The sequence below is a fragment of the Pezoporus flaviventris genome, unplaced genomic scaffold, assembly GCF_033815535.1.
Source record: "Pezoporus flaviventris isolate CSIRO_AGI_PZ_B2104156 unplaced genomic scaffold, CSIRO_AGI_Pfla_v1 ptg000001l, whole genome shotgun sequence".
Lineage (NCBI taxonomy): Eukaryota > Metazoa > Chordata > Aves > Psittaciformes > Psittacidae > Pezoporus > Pezoporus flaviventris.
The window spans coordinates 29,051,066-29,068,160 of NW_026892549.1; the positions used below are offsets into that span (position 1 = coordinate 29,051,066).

A 17,095-nucleotide genomic window follows, 5' to 3' on the forward strand; every position below is an offset into this window, starting at 1 on the left:
ATTTGCTATAAAAGAAACTTTGTCTGCAGGGCTCCAACCATATGCTTTTTTTGCATACATAACAGTCTCAACAGATGACATAATTATTTTAGAGACGGTTAAAAACCTTTTTTTATTTTTTTTTTGAGACACAGTTAAGCCATAAAATTCAGATTTAGATGCAGATTTTGAAAGGTCTATCTGGGGTTAAACAAGTCCCACGTTAAGTCTATTTTAGAAGGACTCACCATTCACGAAACTCAGGTATCTCCCTCTGGCTAGTCAGTCCTCCTATTTTCCCTAAATTCTCTTCCACTTATAACTTTGACATATATTTGAAAATATATTCTATAAATATTTCACATCCTCTGATGTGCTTTCTCCTTCCCTTTAATAATAGTCCCTGTTATTAACTATTAAATTACTGTTATTAAATAGAAGACTACCTTCATGCTGTTCTGTGCAGTTAGCAGACACTTCAAAGCCAGATCTGCTTAAGGCAGAAGGCTGAACCTCCTGCATTCTCTAGAGAAGTCCATACTTTGTCTTTCAACCTAAATTATCCTATGATCTTACCAACACAAAATCAGAAGGGGGAAAAAAAAAGAAGGAAAGGAAAGGAAAGGAAGGGGAGTGGGAAAGTGTGTGGGGGGAACACGACAAAAAGCCCAAGATTTTTTTAGGGGGGCTTTTCTTTAGAGGAGGTGAGTGGGTGAGTGTAGGTCTTGAGTCTTCAAATACATTTCTGGAAAAAGAGTCTTTTACTTTTTAAACTGTCTAGAGTTGTTTTAATTATTTACAGTCCCAGTCTTCTACGAGAGGGGTTTTGATCCTTTTCTACATAAAGAGGTAATCAAAGAATGAGTAACTGCAGACTTCAGTCACAACACTTTCAGGTTTCTCTTTGATGGGTGTCGTGGTTTAAACCCAGTCAGGTAACTTGTTCACTCACTCCCAGTGAGTGGTGCCAAGCTGACAACAATCAAGGTCCGTGTTCGTCTCCCCCCCCCTCCCTGCACCGGGGCTCTCCCCTTCCCCGCTCCCGGAGGAACGGGGAGGAGGATCGAGAGAGTGCAACTCCTACGGGTTGAGACAAGAACAGTCCAGCAACAAATCACCACCGCTACTATCAGCTAAAACAATGATAAGGGAAAATAACAAGGGAAGAGAATACGATACCACCGGCCAAGAAAGCGAGTTCCACCCGGAAGCCCCTGTCCTTCCGGGCAACTCCCAGTTACCCCCCACCCCGGGCATGACGTGCTGTGGTATGGAATACCTCCCCGGCTAGCCCGGGTCAGGCGCCCCGTCTCTGCTTCCTCACAGCTTCCCCTCCTCCCTGGCAGAGCATGAGCCTCACAAAGTCCTTGGTCAGGGTAAACATCACTTAGCAACAACCGAAAACATCGGCTTCACCAACGCTGTTCTCAAAACTAGAAGTCAAAACACAGCACTGCACCAGTTAACACAAAGGAAAAAACATGACTGCTACTGCTGAACCCAGGACATTATCCACCCCTTATTCCATACCATTCACGTCGTGCTCAGATCCCACATTTTCAATACACCATCGCTCTCCCACATATATACATCCATATACATACAGACCAAGAGAAAAAAAAAATCATTTTCTTAGTGCATGGACCAATCCCTATAATGCTGCCGAGTCCATTCGGTCCATGATGTTCCAAGTTCATTCTCTGTTGGGATGATGGCTGGAGGGAAGTCAGGGCCAGTCGCTGGTGACCTGGAGACATCTAGTTGATGGGCTATAAAAGCATTACACAGCAGGCAACAGCATACAATTGAGTTCACTGGCTGTTTTCCCCTAATATCAAATCCCCTTGAGGTATACATCGGACTTCCCCATCTTCCCGCATTACCCACCAAGTATATCCAGGTCCCTGAGCAAAAGCAATCCCACGAGTGGGTTTGCCTTTACCTGAAGCAGGAATAACCCAGACTGTCTTCCCCAGCAAATTCTTCATATGCACCACGGGAACTCTGTCCCCCTCTACAATATGTAAAAGTTCTGACTGGGCTGGGCCAGCCCTGTTGGCAGATCCTCTGGTGTTGACCAACCAGGTGGCCTTTGGTAAATGTGTATCCCAATGCTTGAAAGTTCCCCCACCCATCGCTCTCAGTGTAGTTTTTAACAGCCCATTGTACCGTTCGATTTTCCCAGAGGCTGGTGCATGGTAGGGGATGTGATATACCCACTCAATGCCATGCTCTTTGGCCCAAATATCTATAAGGTTATTCCGGAAATGAGTCCCATTGTCTGACTCAATTCTCTCTGGGGTGCCGTGTCGCCACAAAATCTGTTTCTCAAGGCCCAGGATGGTGTTCCGGGCAGTGGCATGGGGCACAGCGTATGTTTCCAGCCACCCGGTGGTTGCTTCCACCATGGTAAGCACATGGCGCTTGCCTTGGCGGGTTGGTGGCAGTGTGATATAGTCAATCTGCCAGGCCTCCCCATATTTATACTTCAACCATCGTCCTCCATACCAAAGAGGCTTTAACCGCTTGGCTTGTTTAATTGCAGCACATGTTTCACACTCATGAATAACCTGGGCAATAGTGTCCATTGTTAAGTCCACCCCTCGGTCACGGGCCCATCTATATGTTGCATCTCTGCCCTGATGGCCTGAAGTGTCATGGGCCCACCGGGCCAAAAATAATTCACCTTTATGTTGCCAATCTAAGTCCATCTGAGCCACTTCAATCTTAGCCGCTTTATCCACTTGTTGGTTGTTCTGGTGTTCCTCAGTGGCCCGACTCTTGGGTACATGGGCATCTACATGACGTACCTTCACCACCAGATTCTGCACCCGGGCAGCAATATCTTTCCACAGTGCAGCAGCCCAGATGGGTTTACCTCTGCGTTGCCAGTTGCTCTGCTTCCATTGCTTCAACCACCCCCACAGGGCATTTGCCACCATCCATGAGTCAGTATAGAGATAAAGTACTGGCCACTTTTCTCGTTCAGCAATGTCCAGGGCCAGCTGGATGGCTTTCACCTCGGCAAATTGACTCGATTCACCCTCTCCTTCAGCAGTTTCTGCAACTTGTCGTCCAGGACTCCATACAGCTGCCTTCCATCTCCGATGCTTTCCCACAATACGGCAAGAGCCATCAGTAAACAAGGCATACTGCTTTTCACTTTCTGACAGTTTATTATATGGTGGGGCCTCTTCAGCACGCACCACCTCCTCCTCTGGTGACATTCCGAAATCTTTGCCCTCTGGCCAGTCCATGATGACTTCTAGAATGCCTGGACGACTGGGATTTCCTATTCGAGTTCGTTGTGTAATTAGTGCAGCCCATTTACTCCATGTAGCATCAGTTGCATGATGTGTAGAGGAGACCCTGCCTTTGAACATCCAGCCCAGCACGGGCAGCCGGGGTGCCAGGAGGAGCTGTGCTTCAGTGCCAATCACTTCCGAAGCAGCTCGAACCCCTTCATAGGCTGCCAGTATCTCTTTCTCAGTTGGGGTATAGCTGGCCTCAGATCCTTTGTATCCCCGACTCCAAAAGCCGAGGGGTCGACCTCGAGTCTCCCCTGGAGCTTTCTGCCAGAGGCTCCAGGTAGGACCGTTCTCCCCAGCTGCAGTGTACAGCACATTTTTTACATCTGGTCCGGTTCGGACTGGTCCAAGGGCTACTGCATGAACTATCTCGCGTTTAATTTGCTCAAAGGCTTGTTGCTGCTCAGGGCCCCATTTAAAATCATTCTTCTTCCGGGTCACATGATAGAGAGGGCTTACAATCGAACTGTAATTTGGGATGTGCATTCTCCAGAACCCCACTGCACCCAAGAAAGCTTGCGTTTCTTTCTTATTAGTTGGTGGAGACATTGCTGTTATCTTGTTGATCACATCTGTGGGGATCTGTCTACGTCCATCTTGCCATTTTATTCCCAAAAATTGTATCTCCTGTGCAGGTCCCTTGACCTTACTCCGTTTTATGGCAAAACCGGCTTTCAGCAGGATTTGGATTATTTTCCTCCCTTTCTCAAAGACTTCTTCCGCTGTATCGCCCCACACAATAATGTCATCAATGTATTGCAGGTGTTCTGGAGCTTGCCCCTGTTCCAGTGCAGTCTGGATCAGTCCATGGCAAATGGTAGGGCTGTGTTTCCACCCCTGGGGCAGTCGGTTCCAAGTGAACTGGACACCCCTCCAAGTAAAAGCAAACTGGGGCCTGCACTCTGCTGCCAAAGGAATGGAGAAAAATGCATTGGCAATATCAATCGTGGCATACCACTTGGCTGCTTTTGACTCTAGTTCATACTGAAGTTCTAGCATGTCCGGTACGGCAGCACTCAATGGTGGTGTGACTTCATTCAGGCCACGATAGTCTACTGTTAGTCTCCATTCTCCATTAGACTTTCGCACTGGCCATATGGGGCTATTGAAGGGTGAGCGGGTCCTGCTGATCACCCCCTGACTCTCCAGTCTACGGATCAGCTGATGGATGGGAATCAGGGAGTCTCGGTTGGTGCGATATTGCCGCCGGTGCACTGTTGTGGTCGCAATTGGCACTTGTTGTTCTTCAACTTTCAGCAACCCCACAGCAGAGGGATCTTCTGAGAGACCAGGCAAGGTGGACAGCTGCTCAATTTCCTCAGTCTCCAAAGCAGCAATACCAAAAGCCCACCGGTACCCTTTTGGGTCTTTGAAGTACCCTCTCTTGAGGTAGTCTATGCCGAGGATGCATGGAGCCTCTGGACCAGTCACAATAGGGTGCTTTTGCCACTCCCTCCCAGTCAGGCTGATTTCAGCCTCCAGCACAGTCAACTCTTGGGATCCTCCTGTTACTCCAGAAATATAGATGGGTTCCACCCCTTGACAGCTTGATGGCATCAGGGTACACTGTGCACCGGTATCTACTAGAGCCTTATACTTCTGTGGGACTGATGTGCCAGGCCATCTGATCCACACAGTCCAGTAAATCCGATTGTCCCCTACCTCCACCTGGCTGGAGGCAGGGCCCCTCTAATGGTCGTCACAGCATTGGACACTTAAGTCGTGTTGAAAGGGATTATTCTTCGTTATCACAGGAGCTGGAGTAAAATCAGCTCTTCCACTCCATCTGGGAAACTGCTCACCAGAGACTGAAGCCGTAGCTCTCATGGGACGATCAGTCTTGGCCCTTGCTCCCCTCTTCAGTTCACTCACCCGTTCCTCCAAAGCTGAAGTAGGTTTTCCATCCCACTTTGTCATGTCTTCTCCGTGATCCAGCAGGTAAAACCATAGGGTACCCCGTGGCGTATACCTTCTGTATCTCCTCTCTTGAACAATAGGACGTCTTTTGTTAATAGCTGAGACGCGTGTTGGTACACGTGAGGAGCTGGATAAATCAGATACATCGTCCCTCAATTTGTCGAGGTCCTGGGACAGTTTTTTCACAGCTGAGATGATGGAAGGAGTGAGATTGTCTTCGAACTCTCGGAGTTTATGAACCATTTCATCCACTGTTAGTGGTACTATGTCATTCCAGGTCACTGTTGCCAATGAATGGGCATATGATGACGGTGCATTCCGTGTAAGTTTTCGCCACATGGGTCGTGTACATTCAACTTCATCTGGATCTATAGGTGTATCCCCGTTATTCGGCTTGATGTGATAGATCATCTCTACGATGGCCGATTCCCTCAGAGACTGGATGCCTTTGTCTATAGTAGTCCACTTGGCCGAACGACTCGTAACATCGTCCTTGTACGGAAACCTTTCTTTCACAGCTGCCAAGAGCCTCCTCCAAAGGCTGAGGGACTTTTTCTCTCTTGCAATTGCTTTGTCAATTCCCCCTTCTCTAGCAAGTGATCCCAGCTGCTTGGCTTCTGTACCTTCTAGTTCGTGACCATCGGCCCCATTGTCCCAGCATCGGAGTAACCAGGTGATGATGTGCTCCCCTGGTTGACGGGTAAAATCTTTTCGCATATTCCGCAGCTCGGTTGAGGTCCGAGGTCGAGAAGTTACCTCTTCTTCTTCTTCTTCGTCATGTGAGGATGACTCCTGATCAGATTCTGGACCGGGTGGTGAATTCATTGGTTCTTCATCTCGCTTCACCCTTTTTGCCTCCTTTTTGCTTGTTCTCTTGCGTACAGGGGCAACTGATATTGGTACGAATTGGTCCTCTGGTTTGGCTGCAGTGATTATCACTGTGGTTTGAGTAGCGACTGTACTTGTTGCTGGGGGTGGTGTAGCTACCGTGCTTGGAGCTGGGGTAACCGCGCTGTCTGTTGCAGTTGAAGTTTGAGCAGCTGCTGTACTTGCCACTGGGGTAGCTGCGCAGTTCATTGCAGCCAAAGTTTGAGTAGCGACTGTCACTTTGCCCTCAAATCCGCCGACATTCTTTTCCTTTTGAAGGTGCTGAATAGTGTTAAACAAGGCCCTGTAAGCATAGGCCAAGCCCCAGCACGTTGCCGTGATTTGTCCATCTCTGGTATGGCCAGAATGACCACACACCTCATTTAAGTGTTTTACTAATTCTTCTGGATTTTGCAGTTGTTCGGTAGTGAAATTCCAAAATACTGGAGGGGCCCACTGACCTAGATACTTGCCCATACTATCCCACACACCCTGCCACTCATGGCTGTCCAGCCTCTGGGAAAATCTCTCGGTCCTCCTACATCGTCGTTTGACCCCAGACAAGACCCAAACCTGAATCTGCTTAACTCTTGAAATCAGTAGTGGGCAAAACACACTCTGTATGCGTGTTAGCATGGTGATTCCCATCACCATCAGCAAACAAGTCTCAAGAGCATTAAAAGGCCATTTAAAAAATTCAAAACTCTCAAATGTAAATGGTCTGGGGGGACGACTAGGAGGGTAAAAGGATGTCTCCTTCACAGGTTGAGCACCTGAGAAGGAGAAAAAAGATGTGTAATTGCTAAGCACCTCCATCATATACCTCCCAAAGTATAAAGGTGGTGACCACACTGGGAACATAAACCAGATCAGTTTCATGATCAATGATTCTATTGTATTACAAGTCATTACCATAAAGTACAATGGGATAAAAACCTTAGCCCAAGCCCCACACTTGAAAAACACTAATACAGCCAATACCGGATGGACGTAAGATATGGTATACTGAAACTGTGAGATCAAGAGGAAAAACCTTGAGAGCCAATAAATCAGCATTGTGACGAGTGACTATCAATCCAGTCAGATCTGTTCTTATCTCAACCCCTCGAGCCCCACGTTGGGCGCCAAAAAGAACTGTCGTGGTTTAAACCCAGTCAGGTAACTTGTTCACTCACTCCCAGTGAGTGGTGCCAAGCTGACAACAATCAAGGTCCGTGTTCGTCTCCCCCCCCCTCCCTGCACCGGGGCTCTCCCCTTCCCCGCTCCCGGAGGAACGGGGAGGAGGATCGAGAGAGTGCAACTCCTACGGGTTGAGACAAGAACAGTCCAGCAACAAATCACCACCGCTACTATCAGCTAAAACAATGATAAGGGAAAATAACAAAGGAAGAGAATACGATACCACCGGCCAAGAAAGCGAGTTCCACCCGGAAGCCCCTGTCCTTCCGGGCAACTCCCAGTTACCCCCCACCCCGGGCATGACGTGCTGTGGTATGGAATACCTCCCCGGCTAGCCCGGGTCAGGCGCCCCGTCTCTGCTTCCTCACAGCTTCCCCTCCTCCCTGGCAGAGCATGAGCCTCACAAAGTCCTTGGTCAGGGTAAACATCACTTAGCAACAACCGAAAACATCGGCTTCACCAACGCTGTTCTCAAAACTAGAAGTCAAAACACAGCACTGCACCAGTTAACACAAAGGAAAAAACATGACTGCTACTGCTGAACCCAGGACAATGGGATTCAAAAAGAAACACAATATGTGCCATGCTGTCACAGGTTAAAGTATTAAAGACCACAGGGTATAGGTAGCTCTATAGGAACAAGACTTCTGACATTTGAAAAAGCCAGTTTAACAGACCCAAAGTGTATATGGTGGAAACCCATAGAAAGAAACATCAATGTAGAAACAAAGTGTGTGTTTTAACAAAGAATATAACTGATAAATATGGGCTTTGCATAAATTTTGTGTGGCAGCTAAAAAGTCTTGATACCCTCTGAGCAGCGAAGCAGCGATGATAAAGCCTGTTTCTAGTAGCTAATTCATGCTGACTGAAGTGGTTTACAAATGAAGTATGATCATCTTAAAAAGGAATTAGTAGTTTTTAACTACAATAGTCGGAGCATGGCCTAATGACCTACAAGGTTTCCATCCTCATTTTCTTCTTTTAGATAATAATGCATTTATTTTGAAAAAATATTGGATCTGAGGTCAAATGGGACAACTTGAATGTTAATGTAACAAATACAAAATTAATACTGCACCTTACAAAACTGAAATACACTTTCTGCATAGTAAAGTAGCTTTCAATGCTAAATTAAGGACAAAATAGTTGAAGGCCAATTTCAACAATTTGGTTAATAAGGGGTAATGTGACAAACCCATTCTCAGTGCCTTGTTCACCACTTTGGAATATCCACACAGAATAGTCAACATATTTTGCCTCAGAATAAAAACTAATCAGAAGAAATAGCCGCAGCCTACATACAACTTACCTTTCAAGACTCATTGGGCCAGGCAGGTCTACTCCAGACACTATAAAGGATAGTACATGAGTATATTTGTACAATTGATGTATATAAATTCCCAGTCCTATAGATACATACAGGACTACACATGCCTGAAAAATGACTTATACCTAAAGTTATACTGCAGTTGTATTTATGATGTTTCAACTGTAAGTGCTCTACCATTGCCATGAACTGTATAAAGAAGTTAGCCCAGATGGAGAAAGCTGAAGCAACATTTCAAATATACTCCTATCCTTTCATTCCATTATGAGACTGCCATTTCTATTTAATTTGTCCCATTAGCACTTCCTTCATAGGTAAATGAGAAGTTGACTGAGAGTTCAGAGACTTGTCCTGCCCAGTATTAGCAGGGCTGACGTATCCCTTCCTCTTAATAGTGTCTATAAGCACAAGTTGCATTGTCATGCAGCCATTTTCCTTACTGGAGACATTATTAATTTTGTTAGGTTTCTTGTGGCTCCCATGGTTTAAGGCTGGTTACGCCCATATTCCAAGATTAGCAAATTACTTCTCAAACTACTTCATTTGCACTGTTCTTTTTTGAGTTGTTTTTGTGGTTTTTTTTTTCTTGATTTTTTATTTTCTTTAAATATCTTCCATTTAAAGCCAGAAAACATGGTGTGGAGAAAAGGGAAGTGAAAGCTGTTAACACCTATGATGCTTGAAGGGCCTGTGTTTGCAGTGTTTTAACATTTCTCTCTGTGTCCTATGTCAGTTTTCTTATTAATTTGATCCTAACTAAAGGAAAGTAGAAGGTGGCAGATCTGATTGCAAGAAGCCACAGATGTCAACTCAGGAACTCTGAAACACCACTGAGTAGTTAGAATCATAGAATCAGCCAGGTTGGAAAAGATCTTTAAGATCGCCAGGTCCAACTGTTACCCAAAGACTGCCAAGACCACCACTAAACCATGTCACCGAGAGCCTCATCTACACAGTTTTTGAACAGTTCCAAGGACCGTGATTCCACTGCTTCCCTGGGCAGACTATTTCAATGCCTGAGCACCCTTTCAGTGAAGAAATCTTACCTAATTTTTCCTGGGCCTGCTGGTAATGCTATTTCTGATACAGGCCAGGATGCTGTTGGCCTCTTTGGCTGCCTGGGCACAAGCTGACTCATGCTCAGTTGCCATCAGTCAGCACCCGCAGGTCCTTTACTGCCAAACACCTTTCCAGCCACTCTTCCCCAAGCCTGTAGTGTTACACTGGGGTTGCTGTGGCCCAAATGCAAGATTTGGAACTTTACCTTGTTGAACCTTATACCACTGGCCACAGCCCATCAATGCAGCCTGTCCAGATCCCTCTGTAGAGCCTTCCTACTCTCCAGCAGATCAATACTCCCACCCAGCTTGGCGCCATTTTCAAACTTACTGAGGGTGCACTTGATCCCCTCATCCAGATCATCAAGGAAGACTCTAAACAACACCAGGCCTAACACAGAGCCCTGCGTTGCAAGAAGTTTCCCCAAACCAGAATCTTAAGTATTTTAACCATTCACCTTAATTAAACTACATGTACACGATTTGGCATGCATTAATCTACATTAAATATATAAAATTTGCATTCATGTCTGCGATGTAAAGTTAAGACCTGCCTAACATAGAGCTAAAATAACGTAAAAACCTGGGTTTGGCCTGATACTGTTAAAAATATTCCAGAGCCATATCTCATTCTTTGTCACTATGCAACCTCAGGTAACAGCTATGCTGAATAAGCTTAGCTTGTTTTAGAGGGATATTTCAAAAAAATAATTCTTGTGTGTGTGAATAACAATTTTAAGACAATATTTTTGCTGTTTTCCAAGTGGCCGCTGTTCAGATTCTCTTCCCATATAATAAGTGATCTGAAAATGTAACCTGCACTATCACAGGCAAAGTAAGATTAAAAATGCATTGCTTCACCATTTTATGCATGCAAACTTCTAAATATGGTTATCAGATGCATCACTAGCCATTCTGAACACATTTAGTATTGAGAACCCTAAGCAATCCCACAAAATTCAAATGAGCAAAGCACTTCTTCCTAAAACCACCTCAAAATTTGACCCCGTTAGCACCCTTCAGCAGCTCTCTCAACTACAAAACTAAGTTTTTGCAGTGCAACACCATAGCCCTTGGAAATGATCCTACAGTGCATGACTACTGTGTCAAATACTTTTTACACTCCTCAGGTTGTGGAAATAGCAAATATTTCTGTGAGTAATGCTAATTATCTGCATGGTATTCGTTTTTTCCTCTCCAAAGGAAGATAAATACATTACTGATTTAACTCCTAAGCAAAATGTTGATGCTGTCACTGTCCAGCTGCAGCAGAAAAGTTTCTAATATTTCTATTTCAGGCTAGTCATGCTTAGAACATGGGTATATGCACATACACACACAGACATATATCACACTATGCCAACACACAGAAATGCACCTGAACAGAAGATTTTCCTCTTTTTAATACAGCTGAGGATCAAATATAACTTAGATTTCAAAACTGACTGAGAAAGTACCTAACTCATGTTAATCTTAAACCAATTGGAAGAGAGCCCCTTGTTGGGCCATAAGTGTGTCCAGTGGATCTACATCAGCATCAAGCCTAGGTCCCCTCCTCTTATATGTCCTAAGTAATATAAATTAATAAAATGAATAATAAAATTGCCTTTGTAGTCAGAACACGTAGAAAGTACATTTCAGCATCAACCTTAGCTTACCGAGCAAGATCAGACAGCTGGAAAGTTTTATGGAGCCAATACAGTCAGAAGCCACAGTAAGTAAGCATTTCCAGAGTAAAGAGAAACAAGCATGTGCAACCAACACAATGCTGAAAGAAATAATAGCAATGCTGTCTGCAGTATATAAACACTGTAAGGCTTTTGGTCTTGTTAGATGCACCTTGATCTGGGAGACTTTTCTGGGCTTTGTATTGTTTCTGTATGAATTTCCTCTCTGCTCTTGAGAGAATAAAGCTAAATCCCTTGTTAAAACAAAATCAGACAGGTACCACCCTGTCCAGTTAACTGACTGTTCTTTCCCCCACTTTTAGAATACAGAGTACCTTTTTCCTTGACATATACCTCACTTCTGCATTGACACATGCACATACAACTTGGCAGAGGTAAAATCTGCCTATTCATTATAGGCTCTGTACTTTACCTTTAAAGGTCAAGCAGAAGGAAAAGCTAAACCAAATATAAAGCAAACTATAATAGAAGCTATACAACACAGAGAGTTACAAAACAACAGGTGTCTTTGGCAACAGACTTTCACATGGAAAAGCACAAGAAAATAAACAGAAAAAAAAACCTTAGAAAACCAAGCATTATTATTCAAAAACCACAAACAAATCAAATTTTAAAGAGCACCCAAAACCAGAAAACTGAATACATTACAGTTTCCAAGTATAAGAACAAAAACAAGAGCTTGAATATGACCCTTTGTTGCATGTCACTTCATTTAAAATTTTAAGATAAACAACATTAATTAGTAAATGGATTCACTTCCAAGACATTCATCTTGGGTAATATTTTTGACATAGTTTTATTAGTCAACAGAATTTAAAAAGGGCAACAGCAGAGTAGAAGAACATACATGCAGATGGCATTCTGGCATTCACTGAGCAGTGTAATAGAGAGTTACTTTATCTCCAGATTACTATCTGGAAGTCTATTTCTACTCTGCAAATACAGAGCAACTTTACTTGTAAAAGTGAGAAAAAAACCAAAAACCTGACAACACATATTTCCAATGAGATCAGAATCAATGCAGTGCCAGACATTATAAATTTATTTTCTTTTGAAGGAACTATTTTGCATATGAGGTTTCTTTTCAGATTAAGTAATTTTATTTCTTCTTCAGTCAAAAGTAGAGAAATGTGAATATTATGGGTTTAAGTAGGTATTGCATTATTTCAAATCAAAAGTAGCCAAGTCCACTAATGGCCTGCCCTGCTGCTGCAGCAGCAGATGCTCTGTAACAGAGGATGGAGAATGCATTTTTATCATATCAACAAAAGAAATACTGTTCTCTACACACAACTGGTCCACAGTATGTTTTCTGACAATAAGCAAAGGGTCATCTCACATGACAAGAATAGCCGCCAGCATGGATTAGAAATGTAAGAAAAACATTTGACGTACTTGGATCTGACAAGATTGAGTCCGTTTTCGGCAAAAATTGGTCACAGCGGACTCCTTGGTAGCCCTCTTTGCACCTGAGAAAAAGGGGATAAATGACAAACATATGCATGCGATAGTAAAAGGTTAATTTCAAGGTAGCAGAATCAACTGAAATTCTCCCTGCCAATGCTGCAGGGGACTTGCATATCTACAGTTATTTCAACAACAGTGGAAGCAAGATTATTACTGAAACACAACGGAAACGTAAAATTATTTGCATTTAAAAAAGTTACCCTCATACCTTTGTGATTATTTTAGAAACTTAGAAACATCATTTAAGCATAACTTTTCTTTTACATATCAAGTCTGTGAAACAAAGAAAAATTCTCTACAAAATAGACATATTTGCAATAAAAGAAACTCATTAGGTAACAGAAAGTTTCTGCACTGTACAAACTATCAGATTAACTTGTTTATCTTTTGGTGTTTTAATACACAGGTAACACTTACCTGGCCCTTAATTAATAAGACTAGTTTTCTACTGTGAACAAAACATAACATGTTGAGGCATGACAGACAACGTCAGGCATTGTTTGTGAGTGGACAGTCTTAGGTATCTGTGGGATTGTGTTTTAAAGCACGTAAACCAGAACACCCTCCTGCCTTAAACAAGAACTGGCTTTGACTATTATTCATCTTAAAACTTTACTTTGAAGAAATTTCATTTACTGTATTTGGACTGATCTCAGAAGTTACTCTCACTCAACGAAGTGTACCAGAATTGGACCTTTAATTATTTATTTGCCAAGCAGTTTTTAAGAGAACAGTGATGGACACTTTGATTATAAATGATAGTAACAGAAACTCATCGCACAAAGCTCTTGCATGTCATATAAAAAATATACTCAAATCAGCATTACCACCTTTCATTAGGATTGACAACTACAGCTTGAACGATGTGATAATGTCAGAAGCAGAAATTATCTGCTCATTCACAATGTTTCTAGTCAGGCTTCCTCTAAAAGTTACCTTTTAAAATGCTTTTGGCTTAATAAATTAATGCTTGAGTGAGAAGCACATCTGACCAGCATTGGTTCAGGGATTAGTAAGCACATTTGTGAGAAAATATGTAAATTATAAGAACTCCCATCAGACCAAAACATGTAGTAAAACTTTACAGTAAAGACTTAAAATCCCCAAACCCTCCTTTTTGGTCTTTCTCCCTGATGGCTACTTAGTGCTACTTTGGAGATCAGCTTCTTACTGATACTTGCAAACTATAAAATGACTGACTAGGAAAAATTTAATTCTGATCCTACAGCAGTAGTCATAAGTTATCACTTAAGAAAAAAAAAGTGGTTTTGTTTTGCTTTTTAAATGCAGACTATTCAGATATTTAGTTAAAATTGTCCACTAGTCAGAAAAAAAAAAAAAGAAGCCTGCATATGCTCAGACATTGCTGCATGCACCTTTTGCTTCTGATTATCAAATATCATAAGTTGCCTCACATCAAACAGCAACTTTTCTTCAGAGTCTTGAGAGTTGGCAGATTTAAAAGATTAAGAACAACCAACACGGGTGGGGATAGTCTTGTCTTTACATTAGCATTTTCTATTAACTTTCTGACATACGTTTGTACCTGCCTCAATTACTATTACCCTATTACAGGCTTAAAACTCTATGTCCTAAACCATTGGTCTGCATGACATAGAAGTGTTCATCACATAGCCTGATTCCACAACTTAAAACTTTGATTCTATCTGCAAGGATAAAAAGTCAGAGAGTGGTATCTCTTGGAGGAGCTGTACCAAGTACTCAGCAGCATGTGTAAATACCCACCAGCCAGGAGCAGGCAGAGCAATGTTACGAGTACCTTCACACCAATGAAAGGAATCCCTTCCCTTCCTCTGATGGCCAATGGGGCACACCTGAGACAGAGGCTCTGCTGCCTTCCTTATCACTTCATTCTTAACAGAACAGAAAATAAACAATCTCATTTCACAGCTAAGAAACAGAGTTTGCACCATTTATTCCAGCTGTTAGGTGGTCCAGGTAATTAATTTTGGTCCAGTTAATTAATTGCTCATGCCAGAATTAGAGAAGAGAAATTCTGCCACTATTAGCTGGTAGGGTGGATTTGCAGGTCTCTATTCCAATTCTGCCGTGTCAAGGCCAAAACATCCATCAGTCTTTAGTTTACTAAAATACTTTCTGTATCTTGCAAAAATGGCAAAAGGTGCTGTGGCTACTTTCACTTTTCATTTAATGTCGTTTGCAAAGCTTGCAAATGTGGCAGATGCCAATAAAGTTAGTGGCCTCAAAAACAATCTGATGAGAGACTCCTTTAACTGGTACAAGTATCGCCCCAGCACAAGACCCTGAGTTAGATGTGTTTCTGTGTCTTTCTCTTTCAGACTTTGCAAGAGCAGTGGGTTGGAACAGAATACATCACAGAGTCACTCAGATTTACAACTTCTCCCTTGTAAAACCCAGCATCCCTAGCACCTGACTGAATTGCATGCTGCTACAACTACACAGTGCAGACTGGACATAATGATAGCGATGGGTTCCTTCTCTTAAAATGTATTGCGTATCATATCAAACTAGTATTTTTGTCCTGATTTTATCATACATATAATTCTGCTATTCTCCATCACTATGAAATTGGAGTCAATAATCAGCTGACTGACCTGGATGAGTCTAAAGTAACATTTTCACTTCCCTGTACACTTCAATGAAGTGAAATGCCAGAAGAGGAATTTATTTTTGTTACTTTCAAAATTTAGTACAGAAGTGGCTGATATATCAGAGAATAATCTTTAAATGTAATAACAATCTTACACTAACAACTACTATGGCCATAGATAGCCTGTTTTTTTTTTTTAAATTATATTAACTTCTTCAGCAAAGATAAAAACTAATCCTCCTAGTTTCAATGAAACCTTGGAAAGCCATGACATCAAATAATATCAATAACTGCTCTGCAAATATTTCACCAAAGTTCAAACTTCTGTAATTAAGTCTTATGAAACTGAAGTCTTGTAGAACATACATTTGACACTTATAATGTTACAATATGATAAAAGCTAATCATGTTGTTGACTCTTAGCATCTTTGCTACTTTAGCAAAGTACTTTGTATATACATTTATATATGCAAATTTGCCATCCATCCTAAATGGATGGGCAGATGTGATGGTTGTGTTCACAATACTTGGCATACATACATGCTGGTAACTGGCAACACAGCTCTAAGATAAAACGAACAACCAACAAACCCACCACAAAAAATCCCTAAAAATCCAGCACTGTTATGTTACATACAGAAGTTCAGGGAAGTCCAACTGAGCTTGTTCAATATTGCCATATGCAGTGTGAATGATCACATTCCTATTTATGGATGCATTAAAAAAAGCTGTGAGTAATCAGCAAAATCTGGAGAAATGCTTTCATGCAGCCTGTTTGTGAAATGTTCATTTGATTATGTGACAAACAAATGTGTATTAGATATGCCTTTAAAAAGGAATAGGAAAATGAAAGTAGGATAAAATATTGCTTATAGTGAAGCAAAAGCTCCTATCTGCATGTGGGACATCCAGAACAAAGGATGGAATGAATAACCTAAGCTCCTTTGCAGCACCAGAAATCATTCATTTCTGTGCTGAAGCGCTGCACTCTTATGAGCAGGCTTGGGCACATGCTTAAGTGCAGGCCATGGTGAAGGCCTCTATAAATAGTGTTAATTACAGCATCCTTGAAAACTACATATGAAAAAGGATTTTTTTATTTTGCCTTCAGATCTTCACCAAACTAGCTGTATGTCTAGGCTCTAGACCAAAAATATCAACAAGACTGTATGAAGGGAATGATTTAAATCCTTCTGATTAAATTATATGAAAGAAGAATTACAGGTAAAGCTAATCTGCAGCTGCTACAATGCTTGCAAACAGTACATCCCTAAATGCTACCTCCTAAATTCAAATAAGATTATTTTATCATCTGTTGTTCAGATGTTTCATTGGTAATGTACTTTCTCTAGACTAAATTTTTTCAAGGTCAAAACCAAACTGTACTGTGCACTGCATTTCACAGGGTCACCCACAGTATCCCTTGTGTGAAAAAATGCTAGCAGAAACACACTTCTCATTCCTGGTGAAAAGTTTTTTCTTTCTACTCCAGCATATTTGCACTTTGGTATTAAAAGAAAGCAGTGTATGAGCGTTCATTCAAGCCTGCTGTCCACATTTTTAATATTAAAGACTATTAAAACATGTATATTCTGGTCAAAGGTATCGCTGGCATTTTCTGTGGATATTTCTCAGAAATGTTTCTTGTGTATTCAAAATTTATGGAACCAGGGGAGATTTCAAATAAATGACTTCATCATCTGTTTGAT

General features: G+C 42.1%; 1 protein-coding gene across 2 annotated transcripts in view; it reads right to left on the minus strand.

The window, feature by feature from the left end:
• Nucleotides 1-17,095, minus strand: part of NRG3 (neuregulin 3) — a 417,558-nt gene that overhangs the window by 107,756 nt on the left and 292,707 nt on the right. For both annotated transcript variants that reach the window (XM_061449929.1, XM_061449919.1), the window contains exon 3: nt 12,722-12,795. In XM_061449929.1, coding sequence (XP_061305913.1) covers nt 12,722-12,795 — 74 coding nt within the window. The remainder of the gene's footprint in view (nt 1-12,721; nt 12,796-17,095) is intronic.